General features: G+C 42.2%; 1 protein-coding gene across 4 annotated transcripts in view; it reads left to right on the top strand.

Annotated features, from left to right (window-relative positions):
* Nucleotides 1-17,350, top strand: part of LOC105284902 (fasciclin-2) — a 92,197-nt gene that overhangs the window by 69,534 nt on the left and 5,313 nt on the right. For 2 of the 4 annotated variants that reach the window (XM_011348735.3, XM_011348734.3), the window contains 7 exons: nt 881-1,050; nt 1,503-1,768; nt 2,064-3,123; nt 3,639-4,091; nt 15,164-15,295; nt 15,659-15,728; nt 16,225-16,350. In XM_011348735.3, the coding sequence (XP_011347037.1) occupies nt 881-1,050; nt 1,503-1,768; nt 2,064-3,123; nt 3,639-4,091; nt 15,164-15,295; nt 15,659-15,728; nt 16,225-16,350 (2,277 nt within the window). Of the gene's footprint in view, nt 1-880; nt 1,051-1,502; nt 1,769-2,063; nt 3,124-3,638; nt 4,092-5,106; nt 9,471-15,163; nt 15,296-15,658; nt 15,729-16,224; nt 16,351-17,350 lie in introns of those variants that run through there. The other 2 variants (XM_011348736.3, XM_011348737.3) reach the window with 2 other exon arrangements.

Raw genomic sequence — 17,350 nt, forward strand, 5'->3', positions numbered from 1 at the left:
TACTCGAACCCCGAGTACAATTTGCATAATTAAGTACATTCGTCGTCAAGAGTGCCGCGTGTGACATACCCGGACAAATTTCGAGCAATTATGACACTCAATTACGTTTTCGATAGCACTGTTACATGAACGCATCGCATTCGCGGGAAAATAGGTTTTCTCGATAAAATCAGCGACAATTTCATTTGCAATTAGTCTAATATCATTCGTACAAAGAACGATTAACAAAACAAATTCTTCGTTGGGATTTTCAGCCACTCTGTACAATCGGCAGACTATCACGATCCGCATCACAATCTTTCCCAGTAATCTTCTCATCCCTTCTCATCATCGCTTGCATTCATAATCATCTTCACGTTACATCACTCGGCTGCTTCGCGATGTAATGAATTAATATCTGTCTACTTTTGCACGACCATGTGTATATGAGACATCAATCTTGGTACATGTCTCCTGATAATTCTCCACTCTGTGAAAAGCTAAACGTGCAATCGCTTTTTCGCGGAGCAGCCGCGCTTCCGGTCCTCGTCACCGTGCCGTCTTCTTAATCCGAAGAGTCCACATTCGTGTCCCGATCGTCAGTGTCACGCGATATTACATGCCATCGTTCGACACGCTACGTGGAAATTGCCTGAATACATCATATCTCCATACGCCTGTACTCGCATCATCCACCGATATGCCACAGCGTTCTATGCAACGTTGAATAATACGAGGTCACAGGCGGACGCGCACCTCGTTTCCGTTTACGTGTCATCCTCACGTCATTCACGAAGAACGCCGTATCACCATGCGATATCATTGACCGTTAATTTGATTAATTTGTGTGCTTCGACCGACGTGGAAACCTTCTCGCAAACTATGATAATGTTTTCCGCAGCCCGCTTGGGGGTCTCTCGAAACCGTCGATGTACACCGAGCAGCATGAAGACGGCAGCTTATACCTGATCTTTAACTCACTTATGGAAGAGCAGGGCGGGAAGTACGTCTGCAAGGCGACTTATGCCCGTAACGTGGAGATGACCAATTCCGTGACGATCGACCCCATTAGTGAGTATGGCACGAAGTATTAGTCAGTATTATAGGTGATGAAAAAATCCCGATAACATTCTGACTCCGAATGAATATCGCAAGATACATGTGCAGATGTATCAGTAAAGCATCTGTGTGTAAAATATCGAATGAGGTTCAATTCGTTTGGCGATAGAGAAACGATGCGCGAAGAGCGAGCGCACAGTGTGCATTTATAACGACATAATGGAATTCTTTTCCGTGGGAATTTTATTGGAAATCGCGCATAACTTTCCAGCCGAGCGGAAATTAAATAGTGCATCGGGTAATTAATAAATCTGATTTTTTTATTTTCGAGATACGTGCACTCGGTGAAAATCCACGTTTTTATGAATTGAGTCTCGAGGGAATCGGGTTTAACGACACAATTGCCTCGATGTGTAATGCAATATTTTTTTACAAAAAATGAATTTTCAAACCGTTATTAACAGTTGCGATCACGTGGGACAACGCGCCGCCAAATCAATATCCCATTCTCGGCGAAGACTTTGATATTCAGTGTCAAGTACGCGCTAGGCCCGCGCCCATGGTCGACTGGCTGTACAACGGAGAACTGATGAAGACGAACGATCACTACATCATCGACAAGTACTCCTTGAAGATCAAAAACGTTCAGGAATCCGACGATGGTATATATACCTGTCGAGCGTTAGTGGTAACTACAGGAGAACTGAAAGAAAGACCTATCCGCGTTGAGGTATTACATAGTATCTTAATTAAATAACATTAATTAATAAAAATTAATTAAACGCTTTTATTGCAGTCAGTAATCATGCATTATCATTGCTTATTCTTATATCAAATGTTTCGTTACTTTGTAACTGTTTTTGTGTTAATTATATAATTTATTATTAACAAATGAATAGAAAACTTTCTTAGAAGATTGAAATTTAAATTGTGATCTATCGTAATTGATTTAATAATAAAATCTATTTTCAAGTCTCTTCTAAATAGGACTCTCATCACAATAATTCTTTTGATTAATTTTACAGGTACACGTACGACCCACGATCGAGGAAATTTCAAACCCGATCGATATCGTCGAGGGCGAGAACGCCAATATCAAGTGCAAGGCCAGCGGCAAGCCACCTCCAATGTTCACATGGATCAAGTCACTCACCCAGCAGAATCTCTCGAATGCTGATCGCTTCGGAGTTGATCCGGTTACCGGTATACTCACCATCACCAACGTGTACCGTAACGACGAGGGCGAATATCAATGCACCGCGTCAAACGCTGCTGGCATCGCGACTGCTAATATTCAGGTGAACGTGATCGTCAAGCCGAAAATCATGGAATTCCAAAATAAGACTGTGGCTGAGGGCAGAAGCGTGATAATCATGTGCAAGGCCTTTGGTCGACCACCGCCTGAAGTGACCTTCCGAAAGTTCACGGCCGAGAAGCCGTACGTGATGGGTGCACAGCCGCAAGACGATCGGATCATCGTGTCGAACAAGATCGATGATGTAACAGGTGAAACGGTTGGCACCTTGACGATCCACGAGACCCTCACCAGCAACGACGGCTTGTACGAATGCATAGCGAAGAACGCCGGTGATGTCGCGTACAAGAACGGTCACCTGACTGTCGAGTTTCCGCCTTCCTTCCGCAACATGCTAAATAAGACGATCTGGTCCTGGGATCAGAGGCCAGTGAATCTCACCTGCATTGCTGAGAGCATACCGAACGCGACGATACACTGGTCCTTGCACGGCCGTCCAATCGACGATCCGGTCGACAACTATCTGCAAAAGATCGGCAACGGCCCGATCTCAATCCTCAGGGTGGTGCCACTCGACCGCAGGTACTACACCATTTACAAATGCATAGCCTCGAACACGCACGGCACGCGGGAGCACACAATCGAGCTGAAAGAAGCGACGAAACCTTCCGAACTCCTGAGCGTCAGAATGGCCGAGATCACCGCCACGACGATAAGATTCGATTTAGTAGCGCCGTCACATCCGGATCTGCCCATCGATATCATCAGCGTGCAGTACAAGGAGGATAGACAGATTTGGAAGGAGGCGAAGAACAGAACGTGGTCTGTCGGTAAGTTTTGGAATTTCGAGAGATGCGTCTCTTCAAATTAAATCTGGTAGAATACAAGACGAAGTAAAACAAAAATTCCGAAAATTGAGAGATCTTGTTTGCTCTTAATGTCTCAATTGATAAATTTACAGCTCTAATCTAGTTAAAATTTACAACAAGTTAGTCAATTAGTTATGCGTGAGAACACTTGTTGCGATCTTTCTTTTTTCGCTCGTGAATATGTAAATGATAAGATAACAAGAAACACGGAACTTTTAGTTTTATTCATGAGGACAGAATAAAGCGGAGGGAAAGGAATAAGATGCCAAAGGTGGTGTTATCGGCCCGTGTTATTTAATTGCGGGTGTCGCGATGAAAAACAATTGAATGCAAAGTGTGCATTTTGCATACAGGACACTGGATCGATATTTCGAGTGTAAAACAGTCTCGAAATGATCCTTCTGCTGCTTTTACGTAATTCTCCCATTCAATTTATAACAACGAAGCGTTATGCAACCGATCGTTCTGCTCTTTAGGTTCTCTGTATGTGATCGAAGGCTTGAAACCGCAGACGCCTTACGAGTTTCGATTCGCGGCGAAGAACGAGGTCGGTCTGGGCAATTGGGGCTCCTATCATCGGGAGATCACACCCGGCAGGACTGTGCCGAACGAGCCGAAAATCTTGACCACATCGGGCGCCGAGTACGAGCTGTCGGCATTCAATAACCAATATGAGCTCAGCTGGCTAACGCCGCCCGACAACGGCGAGCCCATAGACAGATACGTGATCAAGTACTGCCAGATAAATCGCGTTGCTGGCGATTGGGAGGTGGTTGGAACCTGCTATGAGACGGAAGTCAAGTCTCAGGTGAGAACGAAGCAATATCTGAAGGGACTGAGCCCGGACACGTTCTACAAGGTCGAGTTACAAGCTCACAACGTGATGGGCTTCAGCAAACCTGGAGTCGCCAAGTTCAAGACGGCCAGAGGTAAGTTGTTACCTTCGTAAATAAATTCTCAGTGTTCCTCTCTTCGATCCGATGTAATTATTGTCTCATGACATATCTAGATTTCTTGTAATAATTTCCACTCGAGATTATAATTCCCTTTCATGTATATGCATATATATATATATATATATGAAGAAAGATATATATATATATATATATGTATATGTATACTTGTGCACGAGGCTACTGCACCGAATATTTTTTTCTTCGCGATCTTCAAATCGTTTATCATTTTGTCTTGTACCCCTATTTTTTGTTTATTCAAGGAGGAGGGAAAAGGGTTATTTGAGGTCTTTCGTTTCCTCACTTAGGAGGTTTTCACTCAGTTAAATTGTTTTTTGGTTCGTTGATTTTTAATAATTTCAAATTGGTTACGTCGACGACAAAGCGATCTTATTATCAACAGAAAGGCCTAACAATAATTCATTTATCCATTACGTATTCATTTTAAACATATTTTCTGTACGTTTTCTAAAACTTGGAATGAATATTTGTAGTAATGTGCAAATCACGAAAGAAACATTTGTAAAATCGTAGATTTTAGAACGTAGACAGAGAATTTTCCTGTGTATTGTGATTGTTGTATTATATCTCGTACGCACCATTTCACTAATTTATATTTCAAAATTATGAGTATATGCATCTCTAATCTCGAGCATGTTTCATAAAGACAAAGCATTATTTGCACATTATTACCGAATATTAGTTTTCCGGTATGCAACCTTTTATAATTCCGCACGTTATAATTTCTGATCTCGCGCAAGAAACATCTTTCTAAAACAGCAGGAGCGTGCCGGTCTTTCTGGCGTTAATGAAGATTGCAGGATTTGAAAAAGTCCTCAGATCCCTTGACCCTACTAGAGACGCCAACTAGCTACCCGGTGACCATCGGTGGACTTGTAGAGGCGTTTTAGAATGTTTTGAACGCGGCGATACCCCCATTACTCTGGAACGGGGAAGATCTTTTTTACACAGAGCCTTTTTATCCATTCAGAATCTGTGGGCAACTCTGTGGACTACACAGTAATATCTGCTGCTGGTGATACTCGCAAGATCGCCGTGGGCGCCATTGCCGCAGCAGTAATGCTCCTATCTCTAGCCATTTAGAGTCGCCGTCAGGGATACTTGCTCCTCGCGCGCTAATCCTTCCTCCGTCGTGAACGCACGCGATAGGGAGCGAGGCGAATTCGCCGACAGTACAAGCGAGACACCACGATGGACGAGAATAAGAAAAACGAGACACACAAACACGACCATTTACATACACACACACACACCCCCCCCCTCGTGATTTCCTGCGACTCTCGTGTTTCGTTCGAATTTGATCTGGATCTGGTATTGTCTTTGGTGAATCTCGGAAACGGAAGCGTTTCAATGGAAGATTTTTCGCGCGAGACACGACGGCGAGAGTTAATCGCGGGACATTTATACACACAATTGTGTCGTTCATTTATATCCGCCTAGATTAATAAATCGACCGACAACGAAGAGCAAATCGACACGTTCATCGGTACATTCCGAAGTAAAACGAGAGATAGCGTTTAAGTGGGTTCTGTAAAGAGAAGAAGAGAGTACGTGAAAGCCCGCGAAGCGAAGTGTATTTATACTTTATTATTTGTTAAATGCTCACTGTTAGTATAAACGTACTGGTACGTTTTCCCTCGGTTTTCTTTTTCGTAATTAAGTTAAGACTGTATCCTGGTGTAAGAAGCGGGTGCCGCAGTGCGCGAGGCATGACTCGCTGACTCGCACTCCGCCATGGTGCAAAAGAAAAAAAGATTCACGTAACAGAAACAGGAATTATTTTGTAATTGTAGCGATAATTTCGTGTAACTTTCGTCTACGAATTTTTTTTAATTAAAAAATCGAATCTATCCATTTTTGGATCAAATGTTAAGATAGATAAGAGTCGACGATGCATCGTCAATTTTTGCAATTAGGAATCTTTATACGGTATATTATAGCGATAAATGCAAAAAAAAACGAAGATGTGCTTCCTTACATGTATGTTTCAGCGAGTGTTCAGTAAACGATTTATCGAATAGACATCTCGAGTTACACGAGCATGAGACTATAAGGTGGTGACCATAAGAGTGCTACTGCCCCGAATTGCCAATTATTATACAAACGTGCAAAGCTTAACTTTGAAGAGGGAATCGATATCAGATATATGTAACCGCGATTAGAATCGCGGCGTAAGTCACGCACGAATGCGAATATGACGAATATCTCATACTTGAATATTATACTTGCAATTGGGAAACGCGTAGAATTTTTTGCTGAGTTTACTGATCGATAGATCGAGAATATTTTTAGATGAAACTTTCTTTGTGTTTTTTGCGATCTGATTTTTACAGAAGAAAATTAGGACATTTTTAAGGAAATTTAGGGTGGAATTAAAGAGAGAGAGAAGAATACGATGAAATTAAGGACAAGCAATTAATTGCTCGAACGTTTAGATATTCGTAGATCCATTATAGTGATTGGAAAAAAGATTAATAAAGTTATAAGCATAAGAATGGATAAGATTTACGGTCCTTGTTGATATAAGTGCGAAGAAAAATCCGTCTTTATCAAAACCTCGCGAGGGGATGATGTAGGACATTTTTCTCCTTCGTACGAGTCGACACATATCCACGACTCGCGTATGTGCGACGTTCTCTTGCGAGCCACAGAATTTCATACGGATGAGCAGAAGTGCTCGCAAAGTCACGTCATGTTCAGCGACTTTAAGAACTTTAATCCTAGAACCCGATTTTATACAATATAAACATAGATCTGAACAAGCGGAGTAATTTAAAAAAAAGATTTAAATTTTTCATGAATTTGTTATCTCATTTTTATACACAATAAAATACGACAGTATTACAATCTAATACTCGTTTCTATATTATAATAATAAAGAAATAATAAAATGTGAAATTAAGTTTCTATAATGTATAGATAAATAATGCAGAAAAGTTGCGTATATATTTTTATGTTATTATATTCTTTAAAGAAGATATTCTCTTTCCGTAAAAATAGGAAGTTTTATATCTTTAAGCGTTTTATATCTTTAATGGAATGCGATTGTCCGCGCGTTTTTCTTCTTGAAGTCGCGCATTGAAACAAATAACGATTTAATAAACTCCTTTACGCACAGAAACTGATTTATTTTGTTAAAGAGCAATCTCCTTGTATAAATGCTCACGTTGAAATAAAAGTGATATTTAATTCTGCAATCGGGTTCCAGTTAAATTAGATTCACAATGCAAAATCCGAGAGAACTCGCATGTGCGGGAGTACGACGACTCACACGACTGGCAGACTGGCAGTTAGTCATTTTTTTTTTTAGTTGGGTTGATTTCGTTTCGTGCGGTTGCATATGATTTTTCTCTCCTCTCTTGCCTTTGGTTTGTTTATTTTTGAAATTTTTACTTTTTGAGAAACTTATTCAGTCATTAGTTTCGCTTGACTAGTTTGGAGATACGTGTTTAGTGTGCGCATGGTCTGTATGTTGCGATCATATTACGATTATATACATATATATATATATACATATTGTATATATATGTATTATTCTTATTACATTTACATATAATGTTATAAGTTCGTTATTGCTGTAGCCTTAACGTTATCCATAACCGCCGCTACCGACAGTAGCCGCCATCACCGCCGCCGTAATTATCATCAATAACCACTGTCGTGATTAATGACTAATCTCGGGCGATGTGAGAACGGGGATCGAGGGCGATTTAATTTCGTCGACGAGTTCAACTTCCGATGCGAGAATCGCGCAAATATGATTGCCAATCGAGTGGATTATTGAAACACTTATATAAATTGCAGTGTGGCTATTCACAAATTAAACTGCGTTTGCTAAATTGAATTCACAATTTCTCGATAATAAAACGTACAAAGATCACGAGATTACGAGTAATAAGTGACACCAGGTATTGTTAAAAATTGTTATTCATTTTAATATTGCAAACTCAGTTAACACACTTGTCGAAAAATTTTCCATTTACTTATTTAAAGGATAATTTAAAGCTCCTATTACCGCGTTATGTTTCACCATATACTTATTCCGCACAATGGAAAAACGCAACGAAGGACACGTTTGCTCTAAGTGTGCCCTAAAACGGAAAATTGAACTCGGCGAAATTATACAGCTTCGATCTCGAGATAAGAGACTACAAAAGGAGGGCGGTTCGATCTCGAAGGCCTGGTCGTATCCAGAACGAACGGTCTTTTACCTCAAGTGCCTGTATACATATACACGTACACACACGTACGCATTGATCGCCACCCCGAGACTCGCGGGAAAACACCAACGATCGATCTCGATGTGACGAGGTCTTCGACCCATATCTTTTTTACGTCCCTTTTATGTCTGTTCGCAATGCCTGGGTTCTTCTTAGATCTTAGTCCACAACGCATGGCATGCGCTTTGTTATCATTATTGCTCCCCCTTCTTTTTTTTAACTTAGCGATGCGTCAAGTTTCACCGGCGATGCTCTCATTCCACACATGACATCCCCGTGTTCGTTGCGAAAGGGAAAGTGGAGAACATGGGGTGCCTGTTCGCGAATCAACTCGACGTTTGATACGATGACCGTGTATCGGATTTTGATGACGGATTTTTCCGTGGATTGACTTTTCTCCCCCATGAAAATTTCAAGCGCTGCGTAATCAGCACTCGGAATGAAAACGCTGTTCCGAATTAATATTAAATTGACACAAATTGATGTTTGAAAGCTCCATTATGTGCTCGCCGGTTTATTTCACGGAAACTTGATTTCCAAGATTTCATTTCGGACGAGATGGCGGAGATATCTAACATTGGGAATGATTGACAATCTATTTCATAATGGAAAAATAGATAGTGGAAAGTATGTCAATCCGTCATTTTCTTTTTCGCGGAAAGTCCGTTATTAAAACTCGATACCGTAACAACGATGGACCATATACATACTCGAGCGTAGCATAAGATTGATACGATCTGTGTAAAAAAAACAACTTTAATGTTATTAATCTTAAAGAATAATATTATCGATCGGTGAGAAGAATTCACTGACGTGCTGCCGCGAATTTATGCAAGCACCGACATCTACAAATCTCACGAACGCCAGAAAACAGCTCTTACAATTCTTTCCGTAAACACATTCCAATACCTTGGAACTGGAGCAATCGATAACATTCTGTACTGCAAAAGCAAAACGAAGAAAATATCGGATCCACGGGTGAAACAGGTTTAATCCGATTTACTCAGGAGGAATCACGAAATTCCATTATATTCGATTACAATTACTTTGGAAAGGTGCCTATACATGTAACACTTTTATATACTTGAAGTTTATTAAAATTGTATGAGAAAGAGGACAAGCGCAAACATTTCTTTACTTAAATATTCCAAGAATAAACGCAGACTTGAAATCTCTTTTAGCTGAATCTCTTCTCGCCCGATTTTTCTCACCCGCCGTTTCGTTTCCATTCGAGTGATGGGATGATCAATCTAGTTTCAAGGTATCGGCACACCGTCGTATCGATAAATGTTAAACGTGAAAGCCGACATGCACCGAGACTCTGGCCACAGACGTCGTGGCCAGTTACCATGATAGATGGACCACGGCGGACAACGAACTCCTCTTATTTCCGCTTGCAGTCGAACCGCCGTGAAAGTTCGGCTGGCTCCAGCGGACGGGAAGACGACAATTCGGACGAGTTTTGCAGCGCGAATGCGCTGTTTTCACCTCCCGTGACAATAAACCCCAGCGTAACTTTGGAAACGAGTCGCGAAGCGGAGGGACGCGCTTTTAGAAGACGCTGCAAGTCGGCGCGCGGTGAAAGACGAACGCGAAAACGGGCGGAAGGCTTTAAACCTATAAGACAATATCGGCGAACAGTAGCCATGCAGGCAGACGAGAACGATCGAAACGAGGGGACGACTGTTACCGAAATGGTTTCTCATCCCTGTGAATCTTTCTCGACGAATCTCTCTCTCTCTCTCTCTCTCTCTCTCTCTCCCTCTCTTCTCCGCCGGAAATCACCAGGCTCTTCCGGCGAGTTGGAGAACGATCGTACCTGGAGTCGTGGCCGAACGAAATCCATCGAATTCGCGCTTTGTCTCGATAAAGGATCCGCGGAATTGCAACGGACTGACCAACGATATCGATTCAGCGAGGCGATTCTTCTACAAAGACTCGAGCCACCGTTATTTTACTACGCCGAGCGAAATCGCGCAATTCCCGTCTAGATATAATCCACTTCCGTCAATTCCTGAAAATTCTCCGAAAAGAAACTGCAACTGCGGAACCGTAAAATCGTTTATCGTGCGTTTATCCGATTGCGAGGCGCACTGCTCAGTTTTCCTCTCGCGCCGAGTCTCTTCTTGTTTCTCGCTCGTGATTCGCCTCTTGCTACGGTGGCATTTCGCTGGTACGCTCTTCGCGAAATTGACGATTTTGGTGGGAAGTTCGTGAACAGAATTACGGATCTCGCGACGCGTGATTCTCGCGTGTGTGCAGTAATTCAGAGGAGCAGACAGCTGCATTTAGCGTTAAACGCTAACGCGCAACGCGAGAGTGCTCGAGCTGTAGTCGCGCGAACAAACGGCTCTTTATGCGCGATTGTTCGACGTGTCGCGATTCTCGCGGATTAATTACTCGCGAACGTACAGCTCTTCGTCGTTCCGCCTCCTCTTCTCGAGGGGGTGGCTGGCGGAGTCGGGCGTGTTTGCGGAGAGCCTCAAACCGTGGGGGAGATTGCGCGACCCGCCGCAATCTGCAGGATCAATCGATCCTCGATTCTTGCGCGATGGCCCTGGGATTGTCCCTGTTGGGAAATCAAGGCGGCTTTGTTTTACGAGGATCAATCCCGCGCAAACTGCACCACGTGCGCGCCACGTCCTCCGGATAAATTGCGAGCGTATAAATGCTCCATTCGGCGACGACGACTCATTGTTTGTGCGGCCGTTCGCTTTCGCTTCGAGCGTCCGGCATCATTGTCTCGAGGACGACACGATTGCGGACACGGTGAGGAAATCAATTAGCAGGGAATGCGAGATTGACTCGCTTTGTCGAGTGGTTATACGATTATCCGGAATTCACTTCGCGGGAAGAAGTAACGCTGGTCGTACGATCGAATGGCGCCATCGAGAGCCTCGAATAAATAGGGGCGCGGTGATACCTCGGTGATGAGATCAACGCGATTATAGTTGCTCGTTAATTCTCTCATTGTTGACGAGATGCATTGATTTGATGCATTCTTGTGACAATATTTATTTATTCGCTAATTGCACATCAGGTTTTTAGCTCCGCGTTATTTGGTCTAATTATTTAATTGTTGATCTTGTCAGAGAGAGAAAGAGAGAAAGACCAAACTTGCTATTACAGTTGACGTGTTCAAGTTAAAGTTAATCTCCCTCCATCGCGATCGCTTTGATACGAAATCGAGTAAAACGTTCAAAGCTAGTTTTCCTTACGTGATCTGAATATATTCAACTTGCCATCCATCAAAACGCGTTTTTCCTGATTTTCCGTCACTTTCATTGCGTTTGTTATTTTCAATGGAACGCGGTATAACTCTCGTACTTCTCGAAGCGTTTCTGCGAGCATTGCCGAAATAATACACGCAGAGTATGCACACAATCTCGACTGCCTATGTTCGAGCAAGAAATTTCCCAGCAGCATCAGCAGCAGCAACAGCTGGAGTGTTTCTCGTTATGGAGATAATCTCTCCTCGCGTGTACAAATGAATCCCTCCCTCTCTCTCTCTCTCTCTCTCTCTCTCACCCCCCCCCCTCTCGCTCGAGAGAGAAGAGAGCCGTGTGTTTGCGCTGGCTGATGTGCCGGGTCCATCCTCGAGCACCCACGCGACTTCGTGGGCAGATAGAAACAGGGAAACAGAAGCCAACGAACGAATAGGTTCACTCACAAATGCGAAATCCCGTTCGTGGAACTCTCATACCGAAAGGACGGCGTCCGCTTATAAATAGCCGTCGCCGCCACGTTGGAGAGGAACATACTCTCAGGAGGATGAACCAGAGGATTGGAACGACGAGAGGGTCAGAATGGCGAGAAACCTGGGAGGGAAGCAGTGGGAGAGAGAGAGAGTGGGAAGCATATACATAAACGCGATAGTCCGCGATCTATTTCCGGTGGGCACTCTCGTGATTTCCGCGCGATTTTGCGTGCCGGCTTCTCGAACTCGCGCTACCGTAATCCTCCTACGGTTGTTGAAGGGAACATCGCTTTACGGCAATTTCGCCGCTGCAATTTGTTGAGCTCACCTAACGATTGAAGTTTACGTGCTCTAGTGAAAATTACTCTCAATTCGTATAATCTGCCGAGATAATCTTGTATTACTCTTTTGATAATAAGAGCAACGAGATATGCTTAATATTGAGAAAATTCGAATATTGAGAAAAAATATCTGTATCGCCCGAGGGTTCGCGCATAGTCGCGTTTCGACGTTGCTCGCCTGATGAACAATCGTCTGTGGTCGAAGAAAGCCTTTCGCCAGTGCATTAGTGCATTTTTTGCAGTCTTCGATTGTTTTTTTTTTCTCTCTACTCCGTTGTTTTATTATTTCAGATATTTTTCAGTGCATTAAACAGCGTACCTATGAGCCGAATTATTTTTCTCGCGGAAAAAGGGTACATCGCTGACACAACACCCGCCGAAAACAGAATAAATAATAGGACGCTTTTAATAGTAGGATACTTTTCAGCATTATCGATGCATTTTTCTCTTGTTCGGCGTCAACGTGATTCACGACTGGAAAATGCCGGAAAAAGGGGAGCACGTATGTAAATATTGTGCGGTACTGTGCAGTAATTTCTGGCTGCAGGGGTGTGCCGCACACGCGGATTGTTGGGATTAAAGAATGACGCCAACTCGGAATTAGGCGGCACGTTACGACACGGACCGAAAATAAACCGGAATGCGAAATCGAATTTCAGCACGGCCGTTCGATCCCCGTTGCCGCTCCGGTTGCTTTTACGAGACATTTGATGGCCGTGCGTAGCAATCCCGTCGTTCTTTTTCATTTTTTTTCTTCTTTCTATTTTTTTTCTTTTTCGTTTTTATTACGGTGTCGTCTACTCCGCTCGTAACTTCCGAAGGGTATATATATTACACATACATACACGTACACACACGTACATACACAGATACATGAGTACACTTATATGCAATATGCGCGAACACGTATATGTACAAACGTATATATATATATATATATATATTAAAAAAATATATATATAAATATAAATAGGTAGATAGATAAAACATTTACATACGTCTAAGGATATGTACTAGCCTAGTGCCTACTAAGTTCGTATTTATGAAGAGGATAAACTCGTATAACTCGTTTTTTTTCTGTGCGAAACGCATTCAACATTGTAAATATAACGGAATGACGTAAAAATATATGTGAGTGTCTAAGGAGAAAAGAAAAAGATGGAGAATCCGAGCCAGCGGAGAAGCCACCTTCAAATTGTGCTTGCCTTTTCGAATCTCGAATTTCCGAATAATCTAATAATGACGATGAATCTCGAAACGAGAGGGAGAGACGGAACGATCGGTCGAGCCGCGAGATGGATCAGCGAGGGTGTGTTCCTCGAATCTTCTCTCCGCGTTTGCAATTTGAGATGGTTTCTTTTTCGGCGGTCTTGTTTATTTTTTCGCTTGTTACACACACGCATACATACATCTTCCCTCTTTACTTTTACTGTATAATTATTATAATAAGTATATCATAAATACCCACGGGAAGCGACGCGCGCCACCGAAAACGGTAAATATCCCCTAAAGTACAAGCAACTGCAAAATGTGGCCGCTAACTAACGTAGTGGAGAGCTCTGTTTGAGAATTGGCAAGTGAGAGAGTACGAGTGAAAGAGTGAGAGAGCGAGAGAGAAAGACACTGAATGACAGAGAGTGAACGAGTGTGACATGGAACGAAATGCGAGGCACTCACAGTGGAAGGGCTTTTTGTGTGGAGGTAGCACTTTTAGATTAGTGACGCGTAGAGACTAACATCGGGTGTAGGAGGTAGTGAATGAGCTTTTTCTCCCATCTCTTCCTTCTTCCTAGAGCTTTTTAGCACGGCTCGTGTTGCGGTGTTACGAGACGAGAATCTTCTATCGCTTCCACGCTCTGCAATGCGCTAATTATCGCGATCCATTAACCGGTGTATATATAACATACATACACGCACATATAGATATATACACACACTTACATGCTCACTGGTCCACTCATACGCTCTGTGTTAACCGACAATCACCACTTGTATGTTTTGCCATTCTTGTTGCCTTCTGGCTTTTGGTTTCCTCCTTTGATAAAGACGGATTTCTGCCGCATCCCCCACACAACCCCGCCGAGATCTTGTTTCTTTTTTCAGGAGACTAAATATCATTGTTCGTTGAACATGTTTGGTGATGCGACATCTCGTGATATTTGAGAAGTAAATTGTCTCAATTACTCATCAACGTGAGGATATCTTATTTTTTATCTTAGCGTTATATTTCTTTTATTTCTTTATTATATTTCTTTAAGAGATATGTTAAGATTATGTTAATTATCATTATACACGTATCATTGCTAATATTTGTTATTTAATATCTGGTAATTTGTATAATACTATTTTTATCAAATTAATTATCTATATGTTTCAGTTGTGAAATCATGTATTTAAGGCTTAAGCAGGTCCTCAAGGATGACATCATACGCTAAAAACTATTTACTTTGCTAAAACATATTTGACTTGAGAATTGGCTGAGATATCTTTATTAATTTATTATAACAATTTTATTAATCGAAAATTTTTCAATTCTTGTACATCGAAATGAATCTATTTACTTGAAGAAAAACGTACCAGTACGTTTTCTCAAGCATGGTACCAATCTCACTCTTCTGCTTGTGAATTGCTCTCTCGAATAAAACGATTGTTAACCATCACCAAACATCGTTCAGTATCGCTTTTGCACTAACGGACTGCGATATACATATACACGCGCGTGCACCAATGAATAAGTTTAAGAACGATGTGCTTTTATCGTATTTCAAGGTGTAGATACCAGCGTGCTGCAGCATCAGGGCCCGTTAATATCGAGTGGAGCCATAATCGGCATTGTCCTCGCGACGATATTCATCATCTTTATCATCATCGACGCTATCTGCTGCTGCGTGCGCAAGACAGGTGAGCTGACATTAAATCATCGCGCTACTTGAATGGATAAAGCCTCTCACATTGTATAATGGACAATATCGAAGTTCAATTCACACATGCGCCATTGTCTCCTAATTGATTAAAGTTTATCAAGATCTGGTTACTTGTTCTTGTGACAATTAAATTATAACTTTGATTACAATACTTTATATTAAAGTTAAATCACTTACATCACTTACAATTACATCACTCGACTTGGATAGAATTATAGTTTGGCGTTTACTTGTGAAACTGTCATTTGTTGCATTTTTTGCAAATATTTATCTTGAATTAGGCCAAGAAATCTTCGAAATTTTATCTTCTAAGGTATTTCTCTATCACTCTGCATTACAGGAATCATTTATTACGCGTGTGAGCGGTCACGGCGGAAGCCAGTCGACGAGGAGGACGCGAAACTCGGCAGGTGAGTCTCGCCCCGAATACTCGTAATTTACGGCGATGGTATCACATATGTGTATTACACGAAATACTCTTTTTTGGATATACTCTTACAGTCTACCGCATCTCGTTACATATGTACTCTACATTGTGCTTTGGCAAGTCTAGCGCTACTTTATCATGTTATCGAATCTTTGCACTTGTCGTCAAACTGTCGTTTGGTACATTCGGTACCGGTTTCTTTCTTGCTGTTTCGGCCGTCGAGTTCGCGTCATTTTTACTCGATTTCAATCAAACTCGAATCAAATTTATCGCGGAATTTTTTGCGCGTGCTCAAGATTGTTGTGCGATTTCTGGTCGTCGCGGATTGTATCTCGCGCGATGGAAAGACGATAGTCGCAGATGCGATGACGGTGGTAGAGCCGCGATATCAAACGTGTTAGAGATTAGCCCGCCGCTAGACAGAAGACATCACTTTGTGACTCCTCTCGTATTTCTCTCTTTTTTTTCTTTACCGGTAGTCTTTACGGTTGGCGGTTTCCATTGCCGTATTGCGACCAAAAAATGGCCAATGTCGCCGGGGTCACGGCCATCCAAGAGTCGGGTAGTGGAAAAAGTACCATTAGATTGGTCAAACACACTGCCATGTAAGAGAGAAAACGATGTATAAGCGAAATCAGTAAGAAGCATGGCTCCTTACGAAGGGGCTCCGATACAGCTTTCCACTTTGCATGAGATTTTTTATTTTTTTCTTTTTCGTCTCTTTTTTCACTGCTCTTTCTCTTTTTTTCTGTCTCTCAGACTCTCTTCAATTTTTCCTCTCACGTACTTTTCTTTCCTCTCCCGTCTGGCTTCCCGAAACGACCGTGGTAGCCATCGCCGAATGAATCCGCCCAATGGCGTTCGGGGATGAACCATCTCGTGAGGGGAAGCCCCGACACGCATCGAAGGGAACCCGATGAGCATGAGAGAAAATGTTCGATCCGTTGGACGCAGTCACTGTGCCGCCAACCACTCTTCGTACTGCAACACGTTGATTTTTTACACTTGCGTTGCATCGGGCTGCGTGTTCACTGCGTGACGGCTACATGGACGATAGTCTTGTCCTTTTTATTTTTTTTGTACATCCATGGAATGGGTTGTGGATAACGTCGACGTGCACCCAATCACAGTGCATATAATGGGTTATGTTTTTTTTATTACCGCTTTTTGAGCGGAGTATAAAAGCATGTGCGCGATGACAGAGATGAGAAAAAAACAACAAGTAGGAAATTGAAAGAAAATAATTATTACCTGCAACTTTTGGGGGAGAATTTTTCTAGTATACATGATTATATACAGACAGAATTTTTGCGTTAATTTCCTAGATAAAATAACAAAAGGGAAATTTGTGAAATTAGTTTGCATAGATTTATGATGCATTATCATCCTTCGTTCTTTGTGGATAGTAGGCCACTGGACGCCGAATTAAGAGCGTTTAAGACTTGCAAACCTAAATTCTAGATTCTGGGTCGCTTTACGATTTGTAACTGCTCGTACCTTCGAATGGACACGCAGCCTTGTTATTCTATTAATTTCGTTAACGCGCGACATAGAGATCGCTGATACTCGCCTGAGCTTTGGCCATGCCGCATGCACGATACACTT

Source organism: Ooceraea biroi, chromosome 5, assembly GCF_003672135.1.
Source record: "Ooceraea biroi isolate clonal line C1 chromosome 5, Obir_v5.4, whole genome shotgun sequence".
Taxonomy (NCBI): Eukaryota; Metazoa; Arthropoda; class Insecta; order Hymenoptera; family Formicidae; genus Ooceraea; species Ooceraea biroi.